This window comes from Euwallacea fornicatus, chromosome 2, assembly GCF_040115645.1.
Source record: "Euwallacea fornicatus isolate EFF26 chromosome 2, ASM4011564v1, whole genome shotgun sequence".
NCBI lineage: Eukaryota > Metazoa > Arthropoda > Insecta > Coleoptera > Curculionidae > Euwallacea > Euwallacea fornicatus.
The window spans coordinates 5490975-5512617 of NC_089542.1; the positions used below are offsets into that span (position 1 = coordinate 5490975).

The following is a 21643-nucleotide window of genomic DNA, read 5'->3' on the forward strand; positions in this document are numbered from 1 at the left end:
GGAATATGCTCACATAAGAGCGATTCAGAGGACACCGATGTCCAGTCGGGATTAAAACATGAATTTTTAGCCGCTCCACAGCGGAGTGGGCGCATATTTTATTCCCTTCTACGTCACAACAGTTATGCTACGCGAACACAATTTTGTCAGTGAACACGTTTGATCTTGTTTAGAATTTATAGTGACTTGCATGATTTCCAAAGGGCATAGTGCGTTGAAGATATTGTGTTAACTGCGCAGAGTTGGATCTGCACAATCAACAGAAAGAGGCGGAGGCGCTTGACGCACCATGCGCCTTGAAAGTAAAGGAAGCAAATCGCAAAGAAGTCGAGACAAGATCTAATGTGTCCGCTCACAAAATTACCAGCTTTAGCGTGGCAATGCGTATGCATTGCTGACACCAGCGTCCGCCACAGTAGTGAATGTGTTAAATTCACTTTAAGGTGAAATGATGGAACAAAACAAGTCAAACATAGGCAGAGTTTCAGGAGGAAATCGGAGACGAGGTGGGAAGTTATCAGCCACGGGAGGATTAGAAAGAAAATATTTATATTTAAAACAGTTAAAAATTTCAAAATTCGATACAGAAAATCAAAATGTTACAAAAATTTAAAATTTTAGCCAGAAACACAAATTTAGACAACGACCTCCAGTCACTGTGTATACATTGATGAAAGATTATAAGAAACTGTAAGAATATGGGTAGCACTAACTACAAGATAAACTAAGAAAAAACCAATATGGCGCTAGATTTCTCTCTTCTAGATTAGCATGTACGGTTGGTTGCCTACAATTAATTATACCCAGTAGCCCATTTAAAACAGTTAACCTGAAATATTTTGAATGGAATTTTTTTCTTCAGAAACCTCAAGACACGTTAATTTTACTTTTAAGGGCTTATATTTAAGAGTTCGATGATAAACATAATTTTTTGTAGTATTATAGTGAGTTTATTATTAATAAGTTAGGTTATTTTTTTCGATTTACTACACCGATATTTTAAAACGGGGTTTTCACAATATTTAAAGGCGGAACAAAAAATTTTAGCATACTTATAAAGAGAATCCAAATATTTTTGATTTGATATGCTACTTGATCCCTCGTGCTATTTAAGATTCTTGAATGGATTGCCATCCCGTTTAGGGGGACGACTCTACACCTACGAATTTATGATTTAAAAATGTCCGCCTTAAAAATTAAATTGATATGTCTCGGAATTTTCCGAAGAAAAAAATTCCATTAAAGATATTTCAGATGGACTCTTTTAAATGGATCACCCTATATATTAATGTTATATTATATTTCCTGCGCGTATACCATTTATGCCAAATCTCCCAGATTGGGCTAAAGAAATATTTATTCTTTGATTCAAATGTGTGTTTGTGCGGACTGGGAGAACTTTCATGTTATAATAAGAATAACGTCAAAGCTATGTTTACCTCGTTAATGGTTGCGTATTTACTGAAAAATTAAATTTATTTGCTTATTGAGGAAATTTGAAATTTTGAACATCGGGAATACATGTACATATGTATGTACGTGGAACAATAACCGTTTGGAAATTTTCTGAAATGTTTCTTGACAAAAACATTTTTGAGATGGTAAGATAATTGTTGCCATTAGCTGTTTTGTGAACATCTACATAAAATATCCCCTGTGGAATTTGCTAGGTTTTTATTTGATCTTTCGGCTGCTTTCATTTCGTACTTTTCTTCTCTTTCGCGAACTAATAATTAATTTATCAATATTCACTTTGTAAATTCTAACATCACAGACGTCCTTTTCCTGATGTTTATGAGAATGCATTCCAGTAATGTGTTGTCGGGAGTGCTTTTTTACCACAATATCCATATACTTCTGTATCGTACTTCATGTTCTTCTTGCGCATATTATGAAAATTTAATCCTCCATTCTATTTCAATCCATGCCACTAAGATACTTATCCTATTAACCTCTGTATCTGAGCCATCTTGTCTGTTATTTTTCAGAAGCTTCTTTTTCGCTCCCTACGTGTAATCTCTGCTTCTTCTCATTACTTCCACTCATTCTTCCATCAACAAATCAGTGGATGGTACATCAGCTACTATCAATACGGGTTCTATAAAAACCATTCTATATGCTGTCGTCACTATAATAGTCAAGTGTTTATAATAGAATTGAGTTTTTTTTGTATGGGTTTTGTATTCATATATATTACATATCTTATATTAGGGAGCTGCGTGCGCTGTAGCTGAAAGAACTGGGCTGACCAAAATAATCCTTTTTAGTGCACCCAATCGCGATATTATTTTCATTATCGCCTTTAGTTTTCTGTACGCTTCTCTATTTGAAATATACATTGAATGAAACAATATATTGGTTATGTGAGACATCGGAGAATCGACCCACTAAGATGAGACCTTTTACCTCTTCCGCCCTTGTTCCCATCAGGGACCGTCTTCCGACATTACTTCTCGTGCGGGGTGATTTGTCTCATTTCTTTGAACACTTCCGTATCAAGTTTCTTACGTGTTTCGTTTTTTTGCCTCTTATGTGCCTTGTTTCTAATCTTCGATCAGAAATCTCCCCCTTAGTCTTTTATTTACTTCTTTGACTATTCTTATTTTCCTCATCATATCCATCATGGCGTTCGAAATTACCTCTCAATTCGCCAGAAGGTCTCTCTAATGCAATTTCGATTTGTTAAAACATCGCATTAAATTTCCACCTTACGTCAAAGATTGCGCCATTTATTGCGGTTGAATAAAGTATGTTGCGAGTTGTCGTTTTCCTCATAGAACCAGCAGATAGCAAAATTGACTTTATTATTTCTCTAGGGTTGTAAGGTAGTTGCCAAAAGTCATGTTTCCGGTTATAGCCATGGCCGTGTGAGAGTTCAAATGGTTTTATATCCTCTTGACCCGTGGTTTGCCGAATGGGTAAAATATTTGGCTCATCCTTTCTTCCAAGGATGTGCAAGATATTTTCCATCTTTGGTATGCACCCTATCTTATTTGTCATGTGTCTAGAAGTTCCCCATTCTTTAGTGATGCGACCCTTTCCTTCCAAGTACAAATTCTTTCGTTCTTGCGCTAAGAGGGCTGGAGGGTCGAGTGCAACCAAAACTAGCGCTGTGTTGGTTTTAATAGTTCTATATTAATATTATAATCTGAACTAACCCTTTTTTTTATAGAAGTCGGAGAAATGCTCGTTTACGCACAGTCAACCGTAAGTGGTAAGATCTTGTTCGGTCTGATAGTGTGGGACTCACTAATATGCTATTACTGAACACCCACTAAAATCCTCTTTTCTCTCTTTACTGACTTGTCCACTCGGGATTGTCGTAAAGCATTACTTCAGGTGAGAATCTGAACTAACCTGAAATAAATTAAACTCACCTAATGGGATTTGAAAGCTAAACAGTTTTGAAAATTCCACATTAACGCGATTTAACCCAAATTTGAGAGAGGAAGGGCATAACTTCGATTGGGGAAAAAGAAAACTTGTGTTAAAATCTCTGAAATTGATAATGTATTACACGAGAATGAAAGACGTGCCTTTCTCTCTGATTCTCTCTCTTCCAATCCAGACGAATTTCCAAAAGATAATCACAGACTGAGCTATTGCGAAACTGACGAATTATTTCTGTAACTATACAAACTGGCATTTAAAAGAAAATTTCCATCTGCATTTAGATTTCAAATTATGTTGATACAAAGTTTTGATTAAAACCGCGCAAATCTGGCTGAAATGAGAAAAATGTTATTAAAACTCCTTTGAAAAATAAATTACCACAATTTCTAAATTGTGTTATTAACATGCCTTTGCTTAAACTTTACATCATTCAAAAGTCTATGTTGCAATTTTTCAATAATTTACTCTTAATTTCTTTCTCCACTCGACGAAACCAACATTTCCAAACATCCCTTTGCAGCATTAACAATTTAAAGGAATTCCACAAGTCCATTCTTTTAAGATACCAACCTAATATCTCCTACAAATCCGGCTCCTTTCTAAAACAATAAAATTAAATTGAACATTCCAGAAATGTATTTCTCTACGTCTATGTCAATAAAATGCTCCTGTTTCGGGAATAATTTCCTTCGCAAAGGCAAGAATACAGGAGGACGGTTTATCTTTCAAAAAGAGCTTTATATAATATAGAATTTACTTGATTAAATACGTGTAAATTGACAATAATTTGTAGTTAACAAATTACATAAAATTCAGAAATTTGTTTAATCTATAGGCACTGTTTACATTATTTACATCATTTTGCTAATTAAAAGCAGTGTTGCCAAGTGTTGCTTACTTTATAAGGAGTACAATCTCTATTCACTAAATCAGCGAGCCAAGTCCATGAAACAAGATAATTGTATCAGAAAATGCTAAGCTAGAGTCTAGTTTTCACATTTAGGTTTGCAGCATGATACCCAAAATTTTTTATGTGGAATGGAAGCTCATCATATAAGGTATTGCGTACTACATGAATGAGAAAACAAAACAATAACCTAGAAATTAATTAAATTTCTGACTTATTACAAAGAAACTGCATACCTACTTTACCAGTGGTATTCCTCTACCTACGCCTGCTGCAGTAAAAGCATCTTCTGGTGGGTGCGCCACTCTAAGATGATTTGATAAGGAAACACGGTAGGTGGTACTAAAGGGAAAAATAACCATTTTTACCTATTTCCTAGTAGGAATCTGCGTATGAATGCACAGTTTTATTGTAATTTATTACAATTTTTATGACTGAAAAAGGATTATGTATATTTTAAACAATTTGGTGGGAAATGCAAATGATAAAATCCGTATAAATGTCTAAAAAGTAACGGCTGCATGAGGCCTATTCATAATTTTAGAACATCTTCGACATTTTATATTTTAAGTGGTTTTTAAATAAGTTTCATGAAAAAGTATACTTCTAGTATTTATGTACTTACATGACCATGCAGGCAAATCATGGAGTTTTAAGTTTTTTCGTCGCTATTTGGTTGACAGCTTCCCTTAGCTTTATTTTACTGCGCATGTCAATATATTAGAATCTCGTTTCCTTTACATGTCTAATGTAAGAACAGTTACAAGCAGCAAACGGTTTTAAAATTATGTGGGACTTTTTGACATTACGTTCTTTTAGTTTTAATGACAATACACATGCGTTAGATGGAGGCACATGTACAACACGGGTGTCTTTGAAGAGTAATGTTTCAATTCTAGGGGAGCAGACCCTGTTCAGAAAACGTTGACGTGGCCGGATTTGACTGATTTTAATGCAAATTCCACTGAAATTGAAACAACCATTGAAAGATAGGGTGCAAAGGTCATAAATCGACTCTTTCAATTTGAAATTATATACAGAGGGTAGAAAAAAAGGTTATAGACTAATTTGAGAACTGTAAAAGATACCAATTTTTCTTTTTTTAAATTGTAACATATATACATTCTACAGGAAGTTGACAAAGGTCATAAGCTTTATCTCGACAGTTGTAGATGGTAGCAGTTTAACCAAAAAGTTTGTTGAGGAATATTATCAAAACCAAGACTTTAAAAATATTTTATTTATTGCAACAATGTCGCCTCTATTCGAAGCTAGTGGCATCATAGGAATGTGGATGCCTAACCATTGCATTTAAAACAATTTTTGGATACAGCCTGAAGACTTGAACAATTTTTGTCATTTAAGTTTGCGTTAAAAACTAACCATTTTCTAGAAAATGGCCTCAAAAAATGGAAGCTTTGGCTTTTTAGAGATATGTAAAGCGCAAACCATTGATGTTAGGAGAAAGTAACTTGCCCTTTAATAGGCCAGTTTTTAACAACCTATCTATATTAAACATTTTAATTTTCTTCTTTTCTTAAAAACTTTTTCTACACAATTCTAGTAATTGAAAAATGTATAAAATTGTTCCAATAAAATAAATCCAAATAAATATATTGATATATTACGAAACTTGACAATTAAAATACTTAGAAAGGATAAAAATGTAGGTTTTTTTTTATTATTAATTTTAGGAACACAATAAATCCGTTTATTCAAAGTTGAATTCTTTTTCCATAGGCATCAATACGACCCGCATATCCACATTTCCCTCCATATAACTGGCAATCTTCCGAATCTACTTGTTCCCAGTTTCCGCCTAATGCATCGGGCAATGGAAAAACTTCCGTCTTGTTTCGCGGAAAATACGGAAAGTTTAAGCCCGGATTCGGTGCATGTGTGCAGAAAAGTTTTGTCTTTTGGAAGTTACTTTTTTGTTTTCTCCCGTCTCTCATGTTGGATCCCCCGGATTTAACGAATTGACGGCGACTTATCAACTTGCGCGAAATATTGCTCAAACGAAACATATGGCCCTGCACGGGGGCGAATATAGAGCCTGCTCAATGTCGAAACTGCTCTATAATGTGTTCGCAGTTTACGACCGGAATAATTTATGGAAAATACCAAACGGAATGGAAATGTATTTCCGGTGGTGACAGTTTGACTACGAGTCGGAGGAAATGACATGATTGCATTATTCACGAGTGTGGAAACTGTTATTGGATATCCCACAAACTATAATAATGTGATTTACCTGATTAAAGCGAAAAAACTTCAGTGGTGAGAAACAACTCAACAAATCCCCCTTTTGTGTCTCACGTTTCCAATATATAAGACGACTATCTGTTCGTCCCAATATTAATTTCCTCAATCCAATGAGAAATCGACAGGAGATTTACGGGATATAACCTCGGAGATGAATTCTTTGACTCGATTAATATTCGAAGTATGATTACTTTTGAATGAGTTTCCTCCAATAATTCAGGCAGACTAGACATTGCATTGAAATTTGAGTGGATTTATGATGATCAATACTGTTTCAATATAGGATATAATATGAAATAATATTCAATTTATAAGTATTAACAAATTTGGCTCGGTTCAATTGAAGTACATTAAGAAAATCTTACTTAACAGTTCGAAAGCGGTAGAGGATTTTCTTGTTGCGCTGAGCTCTCTAAAATAAAAAGAAAAATCCATTAAGTTATATACAATACATAAAAAAATAATTTATCTTGTTTTTTTATTAATCTCTGAGAAACGGCAACATTGCAACGTTCTTTTGCTTTGGAAATTACAGCTGTAAAATTTCGTCAAATATCGCTGTTTTTAGATAAAATGTACGGGGCCATTTTGTCGTTTATTGCTTATTTGTGTGGAACTAAACGAATTAATGAATCTTTCAGTTCAATTGAAAAATAAGAGGGAAATTTATACGTAGCCACTTGATACTGGCTACGTGAGACTCGACGTGATTTGAAGTCATCCTATCAATTTTTCGAAGCGCTATTTAGAAACTTACTTCAAACTTTAGTGCCTGCTTTGACTCATAACTCTTTCTGGCCAAGGCAACTTTCACCCACTCGGGCTTATCATTAATGGCTATATGTATCAAATATCGAACCCCCAATAGAACTTGCTCCAAACACATGAACCCAACGAGCAGCTCGACATCTGACAAATCGGGAAAACGTTTTCTAATATCTGGACTCAAATAGAGTACGCCGCAGTTCGTTAGAATGGATAGCGCACCTAGGACTTCGAAGGAACGCTTTAACAAAAACACATTTGATCCGTTTAAAATTAAAAAAATATATATGATATTAGATACCTGCCACGCCCCAATATCTTTGACTTTCCTCTTAAAGGGTCGTCGGAAGAGCTTGCAAAGCTTAAAGGCATCCGCCCTCATTTCTACTAAGTTGTTAATGAGGGCCCAAAGCGCGGCAACTGGATAGACTGAGGAGAAAAGAAAAACGTATCCGAATTGAATGTATAGCTCCAGATAATCATCGAAAGTATCTTGATACTCTTCCATTGCGCCTTCTTCCTCCACCTACAATTTTTTTGCTAAAACAACATTGTCATAAACCCAAAAACCTAAACACAATTTACATCTGTTTCAGTGCGCTCTCGTAAAAGTATTATGGGAGCCACATTTTTCTGGAACACCTCGCAATGCTAATGTAAAACATCATGGTTTTATATGGAACGTAAAAAATGGAAAGTCATTTATAGGACGGTTATTGTGCCGGAATATGGAAATTTCTATAGGTGAAAGAGCTTTCCAGTTTAGCCTAGACTAAATTGCAAAATGAAATTAGAGAAGTCGGTTTTTCAAATTAAAATAATTACATGAAACGTGGTCCATTTTGGAACTTGGGATTTCCGAATTTAATCAAAAAGAATTATATTATAAATGTTTACCGCTGTAAAAACTCAGTTTAATGATCAGATTTGTCTTATTGGAATCTATAAAACTCTATAATAAATAAATAAAAAACAGCCAAAAATTTCTTATAGGGAATTCGGATATCCAGAAACACTCACATGGTGCGGCAGTATGGTCATTGAATGTGTTGAAGGCGATTGTAATTGTGAAAGTTGATACCCTGTTATCTTCGGTTGTACCTCCATCTACCGAAACGCGCATTGTATTTACTTTGCCTTGGAGAACTTATTTTACATGTTTTCACAAGTTTTTCTGCATTTTAACTGTTCTCGATATTTATATTTTTCAAGAATTTAATTTTCGAAATGGAAAACAGCGATGTATTAAGATGTATAGAGCATTAAGCTTGAAACTTCACAGATTATAAAAGTTTGAATTTCAATATTCATAGATTTTTCTACTTTTTTCAGTACAGAAGAAACAAATTCGGAAAAATCAGAGGTGTACTGAACTACATTTCCAACCTAAGAAAATGCACAAACAACAATCTGCCTTTAAAATATTTGCGATAATCGTTTGAGGCGAACAACTGTACTAAATTTTTTTCACGCAACTAACATTCCAGGTGTCTTCTCAGTCTATAAAATAAAGGATTAAAATTTTAGAAATACCAAAAATGATCTGAGCTAAGCTTCGAAATCATGGAACTGCATTAATATCTATCCAGAGTTTATTAGATCTCTGTTCTTGAAATTGCGGGATACATTTCTGGAAAATTAGAGATGTCCTGAGCCAGGCTTGGAAACCATGAAACTGCACAGATATCCAGTAGCGTAATTTTCAAAAATTTGTGAAAATATTTAAAGGGAATCTACGCCACTGATAAATACATAAAATCAATACCTAAGACGTCTCTACTGTAATTGAAATGAAGGAAAAAAACGAAAGGAGAGACGTACTGGGCCAGATGTTCAATAATGTTAGAGAGCACTTTGAACAATATCTCTACTAATGTTATTGTATGGAGAACGGTGATGTTCATTTTCAACATTTAATAAATTCAAAATAATTGGTAAGTGAAATCGATAAGATTACCTTTAAACCTTAATTTCTGAAGAACTGATCTTCCAGAATTAGCCGGCATTGAATACACTTTAAAATGATCAACAACATGATTCTCCTTTCCGTTTCAGATTTTTAGAGAGAAAGTCACCCCCACTTAGAGGTTAAACCTGGGAAAATGATTATACGAAAGAAATATGGCTCCCTTGAAATTAAAGTTAACGGGTCCGAGCTTTTTCGTGTTTTCTATATTATGAGACTTTTAAGATGAAAACTTCAGTGGAAAGTTTTCGGAGGATCACCCTGTACAAGGTTTTTCAGGTTTTAATCGGGAATATTTAATAGACAATAGAACTTGGAAAAATGATGAGAAAAGTTTATATGAACTTGCACTTTTTAAAGTTTCGGTAACGAAATAAGTATTTTAAAGCTTTAGATTTTGAAAACAAAAATTATTGTTTGCAGCAGGTATATTTTTCAGATATCATCATGAAATTTTGCAGATACATTAATGTTTAGAATCTACATGATTTAATTTAACAAATGAATGTAAAGATCTACAAAGTGCTTCTTTTTAGAAAGTTAAACTTCGAGCAAAATTCACGAACAAGATTCTTAGGCATAGAATTAAATGGTTTTCAATCAGGAATAAGTACTAAAACTGTTACTTCATTGAAAGTTGAATTGTAACTAAATCAAAACGTAAGATTTGCCGCTCAATATTAATAATTTTTGATAATGGATATTCGTTATATGCACGTTCTCGGCGCATATTGTTATCAAAAAATTAATATAATATTAAATGTAAGAAATTAGGTATTTTTATTTTATCGGTATTTATGAATCTTTTTCTACCAAGTGAATCGTCGAATCCTGTTTATTACCCGAGTTTCACTTCCTGATTTTTCTTGCAAATTTTCAATCGAAACATGGTTTATTCAATTGCGAAACATCTTCAAATCGTTTTTATTTATGATGCCGAGGAATGTTGTCTCTTACGACCCACAGAAATATTTCGCCAGCGATATCCTGGAACGAATACTAATTCTTTCTACGTTAGGAAATTAGTCCAGAAATGTGTAGAAATCGGTTCTGTGGGGAATACAAAAAGTTTAAATTCTTGGACAATTTGCCCAAAATCTATCACTGTCTCCCTGTCAAATATCCATTTTAACTAGACCATCAACTGCCATCGATCCGAAAAGTTTTAAAATGACATAAATTTCATCCATACAAAATTCAACTTCATCACGAACTGAATGGATATGATCCAGACCGACCACTGTTAAACGTTTGCTTCAGTGCACGTTTCATTTGAGTGGTACTCTCAATAAGCCCAATTGTAGAATTTGGAGTGATCAAAACCCTTATGTTATAAGAGAAAGAAACACTCAATATTCACAAAAACTGAATATTTGGGCCAGGATTCTTGCAGATGCTATCATAGGACCTTTGTCTATTGACGGTAATTTGAATAGTAAAATCTACTTTGACCATTTAGAAAATGCAATTGAATCATTGAGAATCAATGAGTTAGAAAATCAGAAAGGTGAAAATAGCGAATTACAACTGTACGACATATTATTTAGATTTCAACCAGATTAGGCCCTGCACATTTTGTTTTCTTGTTAGGCAATGATTGGATAACAATTACTCCTCAAGATGGACCAGAGGGGGAAGAGCAATAAAATGGCCCCCTAGATTACCTGATCTCACCTCCTGAGATTTTTTTTATGGAGACATTTGAAATTTGTAGTGCTCAAAACCCAATCAGAAATAATTCATGAGTTAAGGCACCGAATTATTACTGAGTGTCGTGCAATTCCTTAGGAAACTTTTATTCATGTGTGTCAAAAATGTGAATATTGTTTGTACACTTGCATGGAAATTAACGAACACTTATTATAAAAAAATATTAATTTTGAGCGGTGATTCTTACGTTTTGATTGGATTGTAATAAGACTTGCAATTGTCAGCTCTATTATTTATTACTGATTGAAAACTATTGAATTCTTCGCCTAGGCGTCTTATTCATGGATTTTTCATTTTAGGCACGATTGGATACACTTAAGGGCGGAATTCTAAAAACTTTGGTGTCACTGAAAAATTTGTTGAAAATGTTTCCCGACGATATGTCGCAACCATTCCCGCTTTGTTTAAAAAAAAATGACTTAGGTGATTGAAGTGCATATGGTAGAGGGTAGTTCGTCATACCGTCAATCATCTTTCCACATCATATTGTAGTAGACGTATTTTTGTATTTATTCGTTGTCGGCATAATTTTCAAGATATTAGCATATATATTCTTAAAATAACCCACCCTGTATATGAAGTCAAAATTTGAAAATGAAAAATTGAATTTTTGAAAGGGGCCAGGAGTTTTGGCGCAGTCGGAACGTATGCCTGACTAAGGTTTTACAACTTATTGAATGTCTTTTGGGGTATTTAATTGCGTTTCGAGTCAAATCATTCATCGTTCCTTAAAAAGCGAAAATGTGTTGATATTTCGGAATCAACGAGTGATCCAGATTTCGATTAAAATCAGTTAACAATAAAAAAAAATAACAATACTCTTTAAAGCAAAAACTATTGAAATTGTGCGATTTGAATGGAAAACCAGTTAAAACAACGTGATTAATTTGTCAATCACATAAATCGAAATCCCATTAGAAGCCGGAGCTTCCAATAAAATCTATAAGACAAATTAAACCGTCGATCAATTAGAAGTCTATTAAAGCAAAACACTCTAATTATCCCATTTCTCAGATCGGCGTATTAATGGAGTGCGGGGCCTAGATAATGAATTTCCACTCACCAATGGAAAGTTCTGAATAGGAGAAAAACTTTACCTGCTTTATTCTCGGATCGTCGGGCTGCAGCTGAGGGATGTTTAATAAAGGAAAACTTCCTTCCACTGCTTTTTCCTGTTCTGCCTTGAGATCCGACTTTTTGTTGCTTTTTTGTTTCAAAGTTTGAGACTGGAAAAGATGGTTCCGTCTTTATTGGAAAATTATGCAATTAGATAAGGTTATCGATCGATTTTTCACAGTGACACCCTGATTACGAGAACATTACCTTCTTGGTATAGTAGTTCATGCAAAGGGGCATGAAAACCTCTTGGAAATTGTTAATGGCTTGGGAAATAATAAGCATCGTCTGCAGCTGACTCCTGAGCATATCAATGTCTCGTATAACAAAAGCGATGTAAAACAATGAGAGGAAGTTATTTACAAACTCGAAGAGCACCAACTTCGTTACTCGATGCCTTTCGAACTGAGATTGCGTTCGGTGGTTTTCTAAAACAAAGAAGTCCGTTTTTGTGCTAGATAATCGAAATTCTTGAGGCATGTGTAGTAAATCGCTCTAATCGACCCTCCCGATTCCTCCTGCCCAGATCGTAATGGGAATAAAATTGCCCGATTTATTGAAACCTTAAAATCCCGATTTAATTATTAGGAAGGTTTCGTCTCAGAAAACTCAGCTTTCATGCTATATACTCTTTTAGCTACTAAAATGCAGTTTATTCAAAAACCAAATGTTTTCATTGAACTAACGATATTTCGAGGTTTAATTTGTTTGTCCCCGATTTACGTGCCCCAAATAGTTCCACACAATTGAATTGGTCCCATTGAAAACGCTGGAATTCACCCGAATTGTCCCAAAATAATTTTTCAACCATATTGTTTATTTTAAATGAGGGTGTGAGGTCGTGTTTGTTCCTACCCCATTCGGTTAAATAGGCGGCAAAATCCTTGAAATATACACTGATCACCATTACAAGTATCGAGTAAACGATGCTAGGCACCATTATAAGGTAGTAGTTTTGGCCTTCCATTTGCTTGATGTAGTCTTCGGCCCAAATAGACAGAAGCATTAAGAAGAAGGCAAGGATCATGCAGAATATTACCACAGGAATCGACACTAAATACATCTAGAATTTAAACGTTTCATACAAATAATTCACATATCGTGGGCGATAAAAGTGTACCTTAACATAAGTAATGTATCTAGGGCTTTGTGGACATACTTTTCCAGTCACAGCATCAACACCCATTACACCTCTAAATTGAGGTCTGGGCTCGTCTAAACTGGTCATTCCAATGGTGCCCCATTTGTAAGCCAGCTCGTTGCTTTTTCGCTTCCAAAGCTGAAGGCATGAAAAAAGTATTAAAGCAGCTACTGCTTGTAGGAATGAAGCCAAAGGAGGAGTCATGTTTGGTAAAATCTACGTCTTACGGAAATTTATTATTCAAAATCCGGAGATAAAAGTGATTTGTGGATATTTTTGGAAGCTTGGAATGGAAACGGTATTTTTTTTAGCTACATAATCGAATTGATCAGTTCGTTAAAACAATAACAGGCGCAAACGCTTTATTTTACAGAGACTTGAAAGGCAAGAATGGTAATAATACTAGCAGCTACATAATTTCGAACGAATGAAGTGAATCTATGGACATTTCCCGTGACATTTAGATCCAGAAAATGCACTTCAACAGCTATTTTTCCCGAAATTGATAAATAAACCATCTAAAAATCTGAATGAGACAACGCTTTTTTCTATAGAGAGATTAGGGGTAGGAGTTTTTGAACTCAAAAAATTATTCGAATAACAAAAGCTTTAGTGTACAGAGTGATAATGGACAAAAGTTTTGATAATATAGGCAAAATCTACAATAATTATTTTAGATTAATGAATTGAATCTAAAAATTTTGATATTTAAATTCACAAGGATACAAATTTAAGGGAAAACATTTTAGCTCAAGTAGCAGAATATTTTTTGTTATACAGAGCATTTCTTAATGGATGATAAAAAATGAAACGAGTGAATTATGAGCTTATTAAAAAAATGTCATATAAAGGTATGTCCTAGATTCCCCAACACTTTGTAATTTACAAGGTGTTGAAGTTTTATTGTTTTTTCGATTTTCATGAATTTGTGTGTTGTTTGTAAAGGTAATTATATCAAAACTTGTAATAACAATTATTTTAATATTACAAACAAACTGAAATAACAATTATTTAAACTATTCTCCAAGGCGTTATTTTTTCCGTGGTCGCTATTAATATTTTACGTCAGAATTTTTTTTATGACATTTTTTAATTTTATTCATTAACTTCATTTAATCCCTTATGTCTTTTATTAACTTTTTTTACCTCTTTTTTTTTATTAGGAACAATAGTTTAAGAAATCTTTGTAAAAATGAAAACTACTAATTCGGATTATAAACAAAGTAATTGCTGAAAATGTCCCAAAAATCGAATCTCAATCGTCTCAAAATACAAGATACTATCCTTTTTCTTATGGATTGTTGGACTTTGAAAAATTTCAAGTGTATTACTTCTTACCTCTTCTTTAGTGTTCACCGGTGTAAAAAAAGGTCATTAAAAATACCCTGTATAAAGTAACAAAATTTGTTATTATCACAAGAAACTATTAAATTTGGCAATCTAATGGACTTTATCGGTCTAACTTTATAGATTGATATAATCTAAGGTAACTATTGACGTTTTACATGTAATTTTCCTTACTTTGATTTATTCAAATAGTGAAAGTGAACTTAAAAATCGATCGATAAGTAAGTCGAACTGAAATAATTTTACCATTTACAATGTCGGTTTTCGTAGTGTTTTAATAAAAAACTAATAATGATAAACTTGATATACATTTTTCTAACTGCATCGAAAAAAATAAATTCGAAAACGTGCTGATTTCTTCTCACCAATGGTGAATGCGCATTATCAAAGAGTGGCTCAATTTGATTCAATTTCGCGCCATCTGCCGAGAATGAAAGAAGTTATTGAATCGAGAAGACGGGATTACTAACACGAATCAACCTGATCTAAACTGATGTAACTAAAAAGGCATTAAAACCTTTCTTGAAGAGTCTTAAGCCTGAATTAATCTAAAGTAAGCTGGATTAACTATAGAAACAATAAAAACTTTCTTCAAACTTTTCAAGGAAACGAATCGTTCACTGTTTAAAATCCAATTAATTTCTTGTTTGCAAAAATTCCTACGAAGACATTCAAGTTCTTTTCAATTTTTTCCCGACAATTCCGCTTCCCAGACACACCATTAACAATTTAATTTTAGGGCACGTCTACGTTGAACCGGCATTTCGCTAAACGAAAAACAATTTCCTTTATGGCCATTGCCGACGATTTCGGTTTCCCGGCGATATTAAAAGAAGTTCGGAGAAAGTGTCATATTTTCATCTGAGATTTAGGGAGAATTGTTAGCCAAAATTACTTTTTTTTTGCTTACCTCAAGAAATAACGTGACGCAAATGACGTTAAAAACACAAAAAAATGGGACAGTTTCCGAGATTATATACCCCAATAAGCCTAGAACTGCGGAAACTGATAGGGCCAAAGTATAGAATTCCAAGAAGGCGAAGTAAAGGGCAATGGATTCGCCAAAATAATCCATAATATCACCTGAAAATTACGATTTCTATAGTTGTTTCATCCGGTTTAGGGAAAATATGGAAATTCTGCTCGGGAATAAAATACTATAGCTTCGCAGTTTAAACTTGTTGCCGTTAATATTTCAGGAGAGATTTAAGAGTATTAAACCATCTCATTTAGGCCTTTATTGTTAGAGCGTGAAGCCGGGCATTAAATCTTTGGTCTAATCTACCTGAAAATCGATTTTTCGTTTACCAAATTATATGCAATTATAATGCAAAATCGATCGATTAACTCTTCTCTCGAGCTCAAATCCATCAAATACAGCGTAAATAATTCGATAACCTGTTCAAAATTCGGAAATAATTAAATTTTGCCAGCAAAATTCTCATAAACAGTCCTCACGCGTAGTTGCCGCCATGGCTGAAAATCAGCCGTTTCAATTAAAATGTTAATTAAAAGCAGAGCGGTCTGTGTAATAAAAAATCTGCGGTTTAAATTTAATTTGGAAATTCAATGCAATCACATATATGAGGTTTTCGGAATTTTGCTGCAAACTTGATTGGAAATTACTCAAAAACGAAGTAGAAATTTCCAGGCAAGTTTGATAAAGGCACTGGCCCTTAATACGATTTATACCCCTGTTTCCAACTTTTTCAATCCATCATCCGTGGCGTTTATACTCAAAACATCGAAATAATCGAATTCCAAAACATAACGCAAGTTTTACCATATTGTACCTATGGGTTGTTTAATAAATTTCGGCATATACCATGATCCAGCCAATTTCTTCAATTCCTCATCATCGTGTAAAGGATAGATTTTGGTTATTAAATTGCAGTTTTGTGCAAACGGGACTATGGCTTGATTCTCGTATAGTTTATTCAATGGATAACCTGTCGAGAGTTGAAAAAATACCCTTAAAATTTCTAGAAATCCATATTACAAACCTGGTATAAATTTCTCGTACTCTAAAGCTCTGATATTCTCCAATTCGTGCAAAACCATGGACTGACGATCTGATAAAGTCAAAAGATCGTCTATGGTTCTTCCACTAGTCAGGCAATCATTTATCTCAGCTACAGTAAATTCCCTCCTAATTCCTTGGGAATCCACTTTCGTGAGTTCAATGTCTTCAGCAATTTCCAAAAGTTTGATTTTTGTTGCGGATATGTGAAAAGTGTACTCCTGAAGAAATAACAAACGTAAAACCTCCAGATGGAATAAATTCTTATTTACCTCTTGGGCTTCAGACTTGGGTTGCAATATGGCAACAAGTTCTCCGCCCCCATCTGTCTTTTTGCCCCTGATTTTGGTGGCCAGCCATTGTAATGCCTTTTCATGAATATCCGGTATAACTTTCATGACGACATACGTCGCCGGTAACTGCACCTCCTTGTCTTCTATTTTTAACCCGGAATTGGATTCAATATTAACATGTTGCCTTTTCAACATGTTTCCGGAGGTTCCTGCTACTGGACACTAAATGTTTTAAATGGTAAAATTAAAATACTAGAAAGTAGGTTCCAGCACTATTAAGGTATAATAATGTGAATGGAAGAAGGAATAATGGATAAAAAAATGAGTGAAGTTGTAAGGTCAATTCACGTTTCGCGCTTCACAGATATGGATTAGTAAATTTTGATTTTATAAACACTCGTTCTGTGAAAAATTACCTCAAGTAATTAGTATCGTTACAGGTGATTATTAAAAAATATCAGGAATGCAGTCTGTCACTTTCCCTCTCATTCGCTTCGAAATTCGCGACAAGGATAAATATATCACAAGTTGAATATTACCATCATTTTACTTTGGGAAAAATGATGGAAAATGAGTAAAATTACAACGTTTCTAAAAATATCACAAGCTTCAGGCAAGAATAGAGAGATATAAATTTGCAATTCCCGACTGTTTCATAATTCTTGATATTTTGATGAAAGATTTCACGTTGGACTAGCGATTAATTTTATTCTAGAAATTATTTGACGACATATAACTTGCTCAATAGTTCAGCGTTGAATCCATGAAAATATAAAAAATATTGATTAAATCATGAAATTTCGTGCATTAGTCAAATTGTTAAGGAATCGCGTACAAAATTTAATATTAGGGTTTCATTAAAAATAAAATTAAGTAATAATATATTTTCACCATTTTTGTGGTGAAAGTTGCAAACGAATATAAACAAATAATAAATGTTCTTAAATTTATCAAAGATAGAAATTCTCTTTCGCTCACTTATTCTTTCAAGCCGTCACTCATAACAAGAATAAAGATATGTAAATTTTTAATTCACGACCATTTTTATTAAAAAAAAAGGTAAAGTTAGTACAATCATCTATCTCATGAGAAATATCGAAGCTGGGTTATTTCTTATATATTCCTCGTTCTTTCATTCTTTGTGACTTTTTTCTTTTTCAAAAAGTTACTCTCCTCTATTTCTAACGGTTCGTCCACATCTATGGTATATTAAATATGATGAGACCATAGATAAACTTATTTCCCGAGCCCGTCGACATTGACTGACCCGATAACTGCATCTTCCGTGTTATTTATACCGATGTGCATATGTGCGAACTCATGCGTGCGCAATTGTGGAAAGGGTATAACGCACAGGATGTTTTTCATATATTAATAGGACGGTCTAGTGCATATCCCACTTTTCACTTGCTTTATGAAAACCAACAAGGTGATCGAAATGGCTTGTTGTATGGGGAAAAATTAAATGATAAAAAACGATTTTGCAAAACACAGAGCGGAGTAGACGAATGTCAATATCAAGGGAAATTGTTGTGAATTTTTAACGAGTGCGGAAAATAAGATGACAGATTCGGTATGGAGATTGATCCAGTTCCTTCAATTAGAAAGCATTCAGGATAGCTCACATTCTGGTAAACAGCCTAATTTAAATTTCCTGACTCAAGACTAAAACATTAAAATTTTTTTTTTTATGAATGAATTAAAACAAATATTATTGAACATAAATTATTATTTGAAATATTTTTTTTCTCCATTTTTTTTTGTTTAGGGTTGGCCAAGTTCCCCGACAACTTCGGTCAGTTCAAGAAGCTAAAAACGAAATGAACAGGCCCAACCGTCAGCTACTCACTCAGCCCCAGGAGACAGAAAAATAAATTTCACTCAAAAAGAACTTTTTTCTCTATTGAAATAACTCGAAAAAAATTATGCGTCTTTGACATACAATTGCCAAAAAGTTGATATATACTTTGATATAAAAAGACAGTACAAGCTTTAATAAAAGATGAACTTGTTTTAATTCAAAAGTGAATGGTTTTAAAAATGTTACATGGTAGAATAAAAATATACCCTGTTACAATATGTAGAATCCGATTAGCTGCCTTTAAAAATTTCTCAATTGAAAAAATTTGCTTAATTTTCGTAATTTTAAGAAACTAATGAAAACCAGCAACTTTTAGGCTAAGGCAAGTTGGACCTTAGGAGTCAGTGGTAGTATTGTACAGGTCATTTAGAGAGATTCTGTCTATGGTAAAAGCCACCAATAAATTTGAGAAAAATTGAATACATGGTTATTATTATTTCTATTTAAATACAAAATGTATTGATAATAACGATGGTGATGGACTTGAAATTATTAAAGACCCTCTAATGTCTTATTTTAGAATTATTATCGCACGGAAAATTTGAGTAGAGTGTAGTACTATCGTAGTTCCAATTAATTTTTAACCAAATACATTTTTTTAAATTCAATAATAAATGAATAATAATCGATTTTAGAATTATATAACGCTTTAAGGGCTTAATTATTAATGTGCTGTTGATTTAATATCGATATAGTTATTATAGAAACTAAGAATTTGACCAATGTTAAATTTAGTTTTTATTGTTCTAGTTAAAGTTAGAGACGCGCTAATTATATGGTCCTTAGTCGCATAATTAACTTAATTATGTATAAGCGTAATATTATAGGATTAGGACTGAAGAATTCTTAACTTTATGGTGAATACAGCTTTTTTACTACTGTGAATTTGATGTTAAATAAAATGTTTGTAAGATTCTTGACTTTAAGGTGAATGCACGCTTAAGTAAATGCTGTCAGCTCCATAAATAAATTTAGAACAAATTTAAGGTATGAATATTATCTTACGCTGCTGTTTAGATACAAAACGTATCGAAAATAATGATTATGAAGAATTTTAAACTTTCTAAAGTCTTACCCCGAGATTATTATACTAATGAAAACAATATCGTTGCAGTTCAATTGGCTACTCACCTACACTTTTAAAACTACTAATAAATTAATAATAACCTATATTTAAACTTTATATGTATAACGTTTTAAGTCACGTAAATACAGTTTGATTATTCAGCAATACAGTATTAATCGGTTATTATGTGTTCAAAATCATTGCAGATACACTAGGTAATTTCGAATCAAAAACTACCGAAAAGTTTGGGGTTAGAACAGCATGTAAAATCGAAAAATGATTTCATTTTTGTTTCAAATATTTGCTACATGTTAAAAATAGTACAACGGTACGATTTAACGAAGGTTTACTGTATTAATTTCAAGGCAGTTCCCTGCAATTCTCAAGGAAATGTCTTATTGGCCTATGATAATATAAAAATATGGTCCACATGAATATTACATGAAAATCAGTTTAAGTCTATTTTGAAAAAAAATATTTATAACACAATAATTGCATCAATTTTATATCAGTGTCATAATTTAATAGGTTGGGAAATTGCCATGCGAAGTAGTACAAACCTTGATAGATATTTCAGTTTCTGGCCGATATCACTCATCGTATGCCAGCTATATATTTAAATGCAAATTATTAGGAAAGACGATGCCATCTCTTAGAGATAGACTTAACATTGCGGCATCCACAGTTTTCTGTTGGGCGTAAATCAATATGTAGTTCATCAAATAAAATCAAATATGTAATTGGAATCAATCGATAGTTATATGGGTTACTTTACACGTGGAAATCATCTTTGTTTTTAATGACAGTTTACGAGTAAAGGAAATAGAATATCACAAATTTATGGAAACCTGTAACATGAGTCCATGGGTCGAGGTTCAGTAAGAGTACTGAAGGAGAGATGGTGCACGTAATTCTATAGATTGATTTTAATGGTTTTTAAATTTGAAACTTGAATGAAGTCTTATGTTCATTGTATCGATGGTATGTTGTAATGTTAAATTGAAAGCTTAAAGTACTTTCAATGCCTCTGAATCACAATCCTCCCCTATATCATTTTAAACTCTTTTCTCTGAAATATTTTTGTCTTCTGTTACCCTACATTTTTGTTCATTAGCTATCGTGTTTACATCCCCTTTTCCACCGCTCTAGCTCTGTAGTTAAACTGATTTCGGACGAGGGTGGCATGCGGGATAAGACACCCTATACACCATTTTCGCGCTTGTTTGCCTTTCCACTTTTGAATTAAAAATTCTGCAACTGCAGGGGCTTATTGTTTCAGCTACAACATATTTAGTTTTTCTTCAATTATCATCCTCGAATGAATAAAATGTTTGCTGAATTTTGAAAATTCCCTAGTGAAACGCGATTAAAATCTCTTTTTTTTGTTATTGAAATCGAATTAAAAAGGAGAGAAATTCCTAATGGCTTTCAAAACTTTCGGGTCTTAAATCTTCTTCTTGTTGAACATCTTTGCTTTGGATCGGATAAGATGCCCCGGGTCCTCGAAAGTAAGGGTCAGTTAATCTGTCTAGCCTAAGGGTTTAACAAAATAATATTGGATTTCCCGGGATACATTTAACTAGGTTAATGAGTATATTTTTTACCCGAACTTGAAAGACGCAAAAGGCTGTTTAAAGTCATTAGTCTTGGATTTTAATGTCAAGCCATCGTTTGTTTCCGTTTTATCTTGCCATTAAACTTGTTGGAATAAAAAGCCCTTTAGCGAGACTTTTATATTCAATCAAAAAAGCAGTCAACTGTAATGGGAAAACAACAGAGTTCCGAAATTAGCC

At 33.5% G+C, this 21643-nt stretch overlaps 1 protein-coding gene across 2 annotated transcripts; it reads right to left on the reverse strand.

Annotated features, from left to right (window-relative positions):
- Positions 1-5908: 5908 nt before the first annotated feature.
- On the reverse strand, positions 5909-20199 carry Axs (Abnormal X segregation). Of its 2 annotated transcripts, none has more exons than XM_066292664.1 (12): positions 19916-20199; positions 16903-17145; positions 16614-16851; positions 16404-16559; positions 15521-15693; positions 13243-13401; positions 12978-13185; positions 12330-12550; positions 12104-12232; positions 7632-7856; positions 7323-7571; positions 5909-6977 (listed from the first exon to the last, which is right to left on the reverse strand). In XM_066292664.1, exons 2-12 carry the CDS (start codon positions 17116-17118, stop codon positions 6927-6929), a joined length of 2025 nt encoding a protein of 674 aa, XP_066148761.1. In that variant the 5' UTR covers positions 17119-17145; positions 19916-20199; the 3' UTR covers positions 5909-6926. The 2 variants fall into 2 exon arrangements, with proteins under 2 accessions (XP_066148761.1, XP_066148771.1); XM_066292674.1 differs by having other exon boundaries at positions 19860-20199.
- Between the last annotated feature and the right edge of the window lie 1444 nt (positions 20200-21643).

Bases quoted from the DNA above. Each gene is read 5' to 3' on its own strand.
- Axs (XM_066292664.1), bottom strand. From the start codon at position 17,118: ATGTTGAAAAGGCAACATGTTAATATTGAATCCAATTCCGGGTTAAAA. The intron at 12,551-12,977 runs GTAGGAACAAAC...TCTTTGTTTTAG, and splicing joins CGCCTATTTAACCGAATGGG to AAAACCACCGAACGCAATCT. The intron at 6,978-7,322 runs GTAAGTTTCTAA...TTTTTATTTTAG, and splicing joins AGCAGGCACTAAAGTTTGAA to AGAGCTCAGCGCAACAAGAA.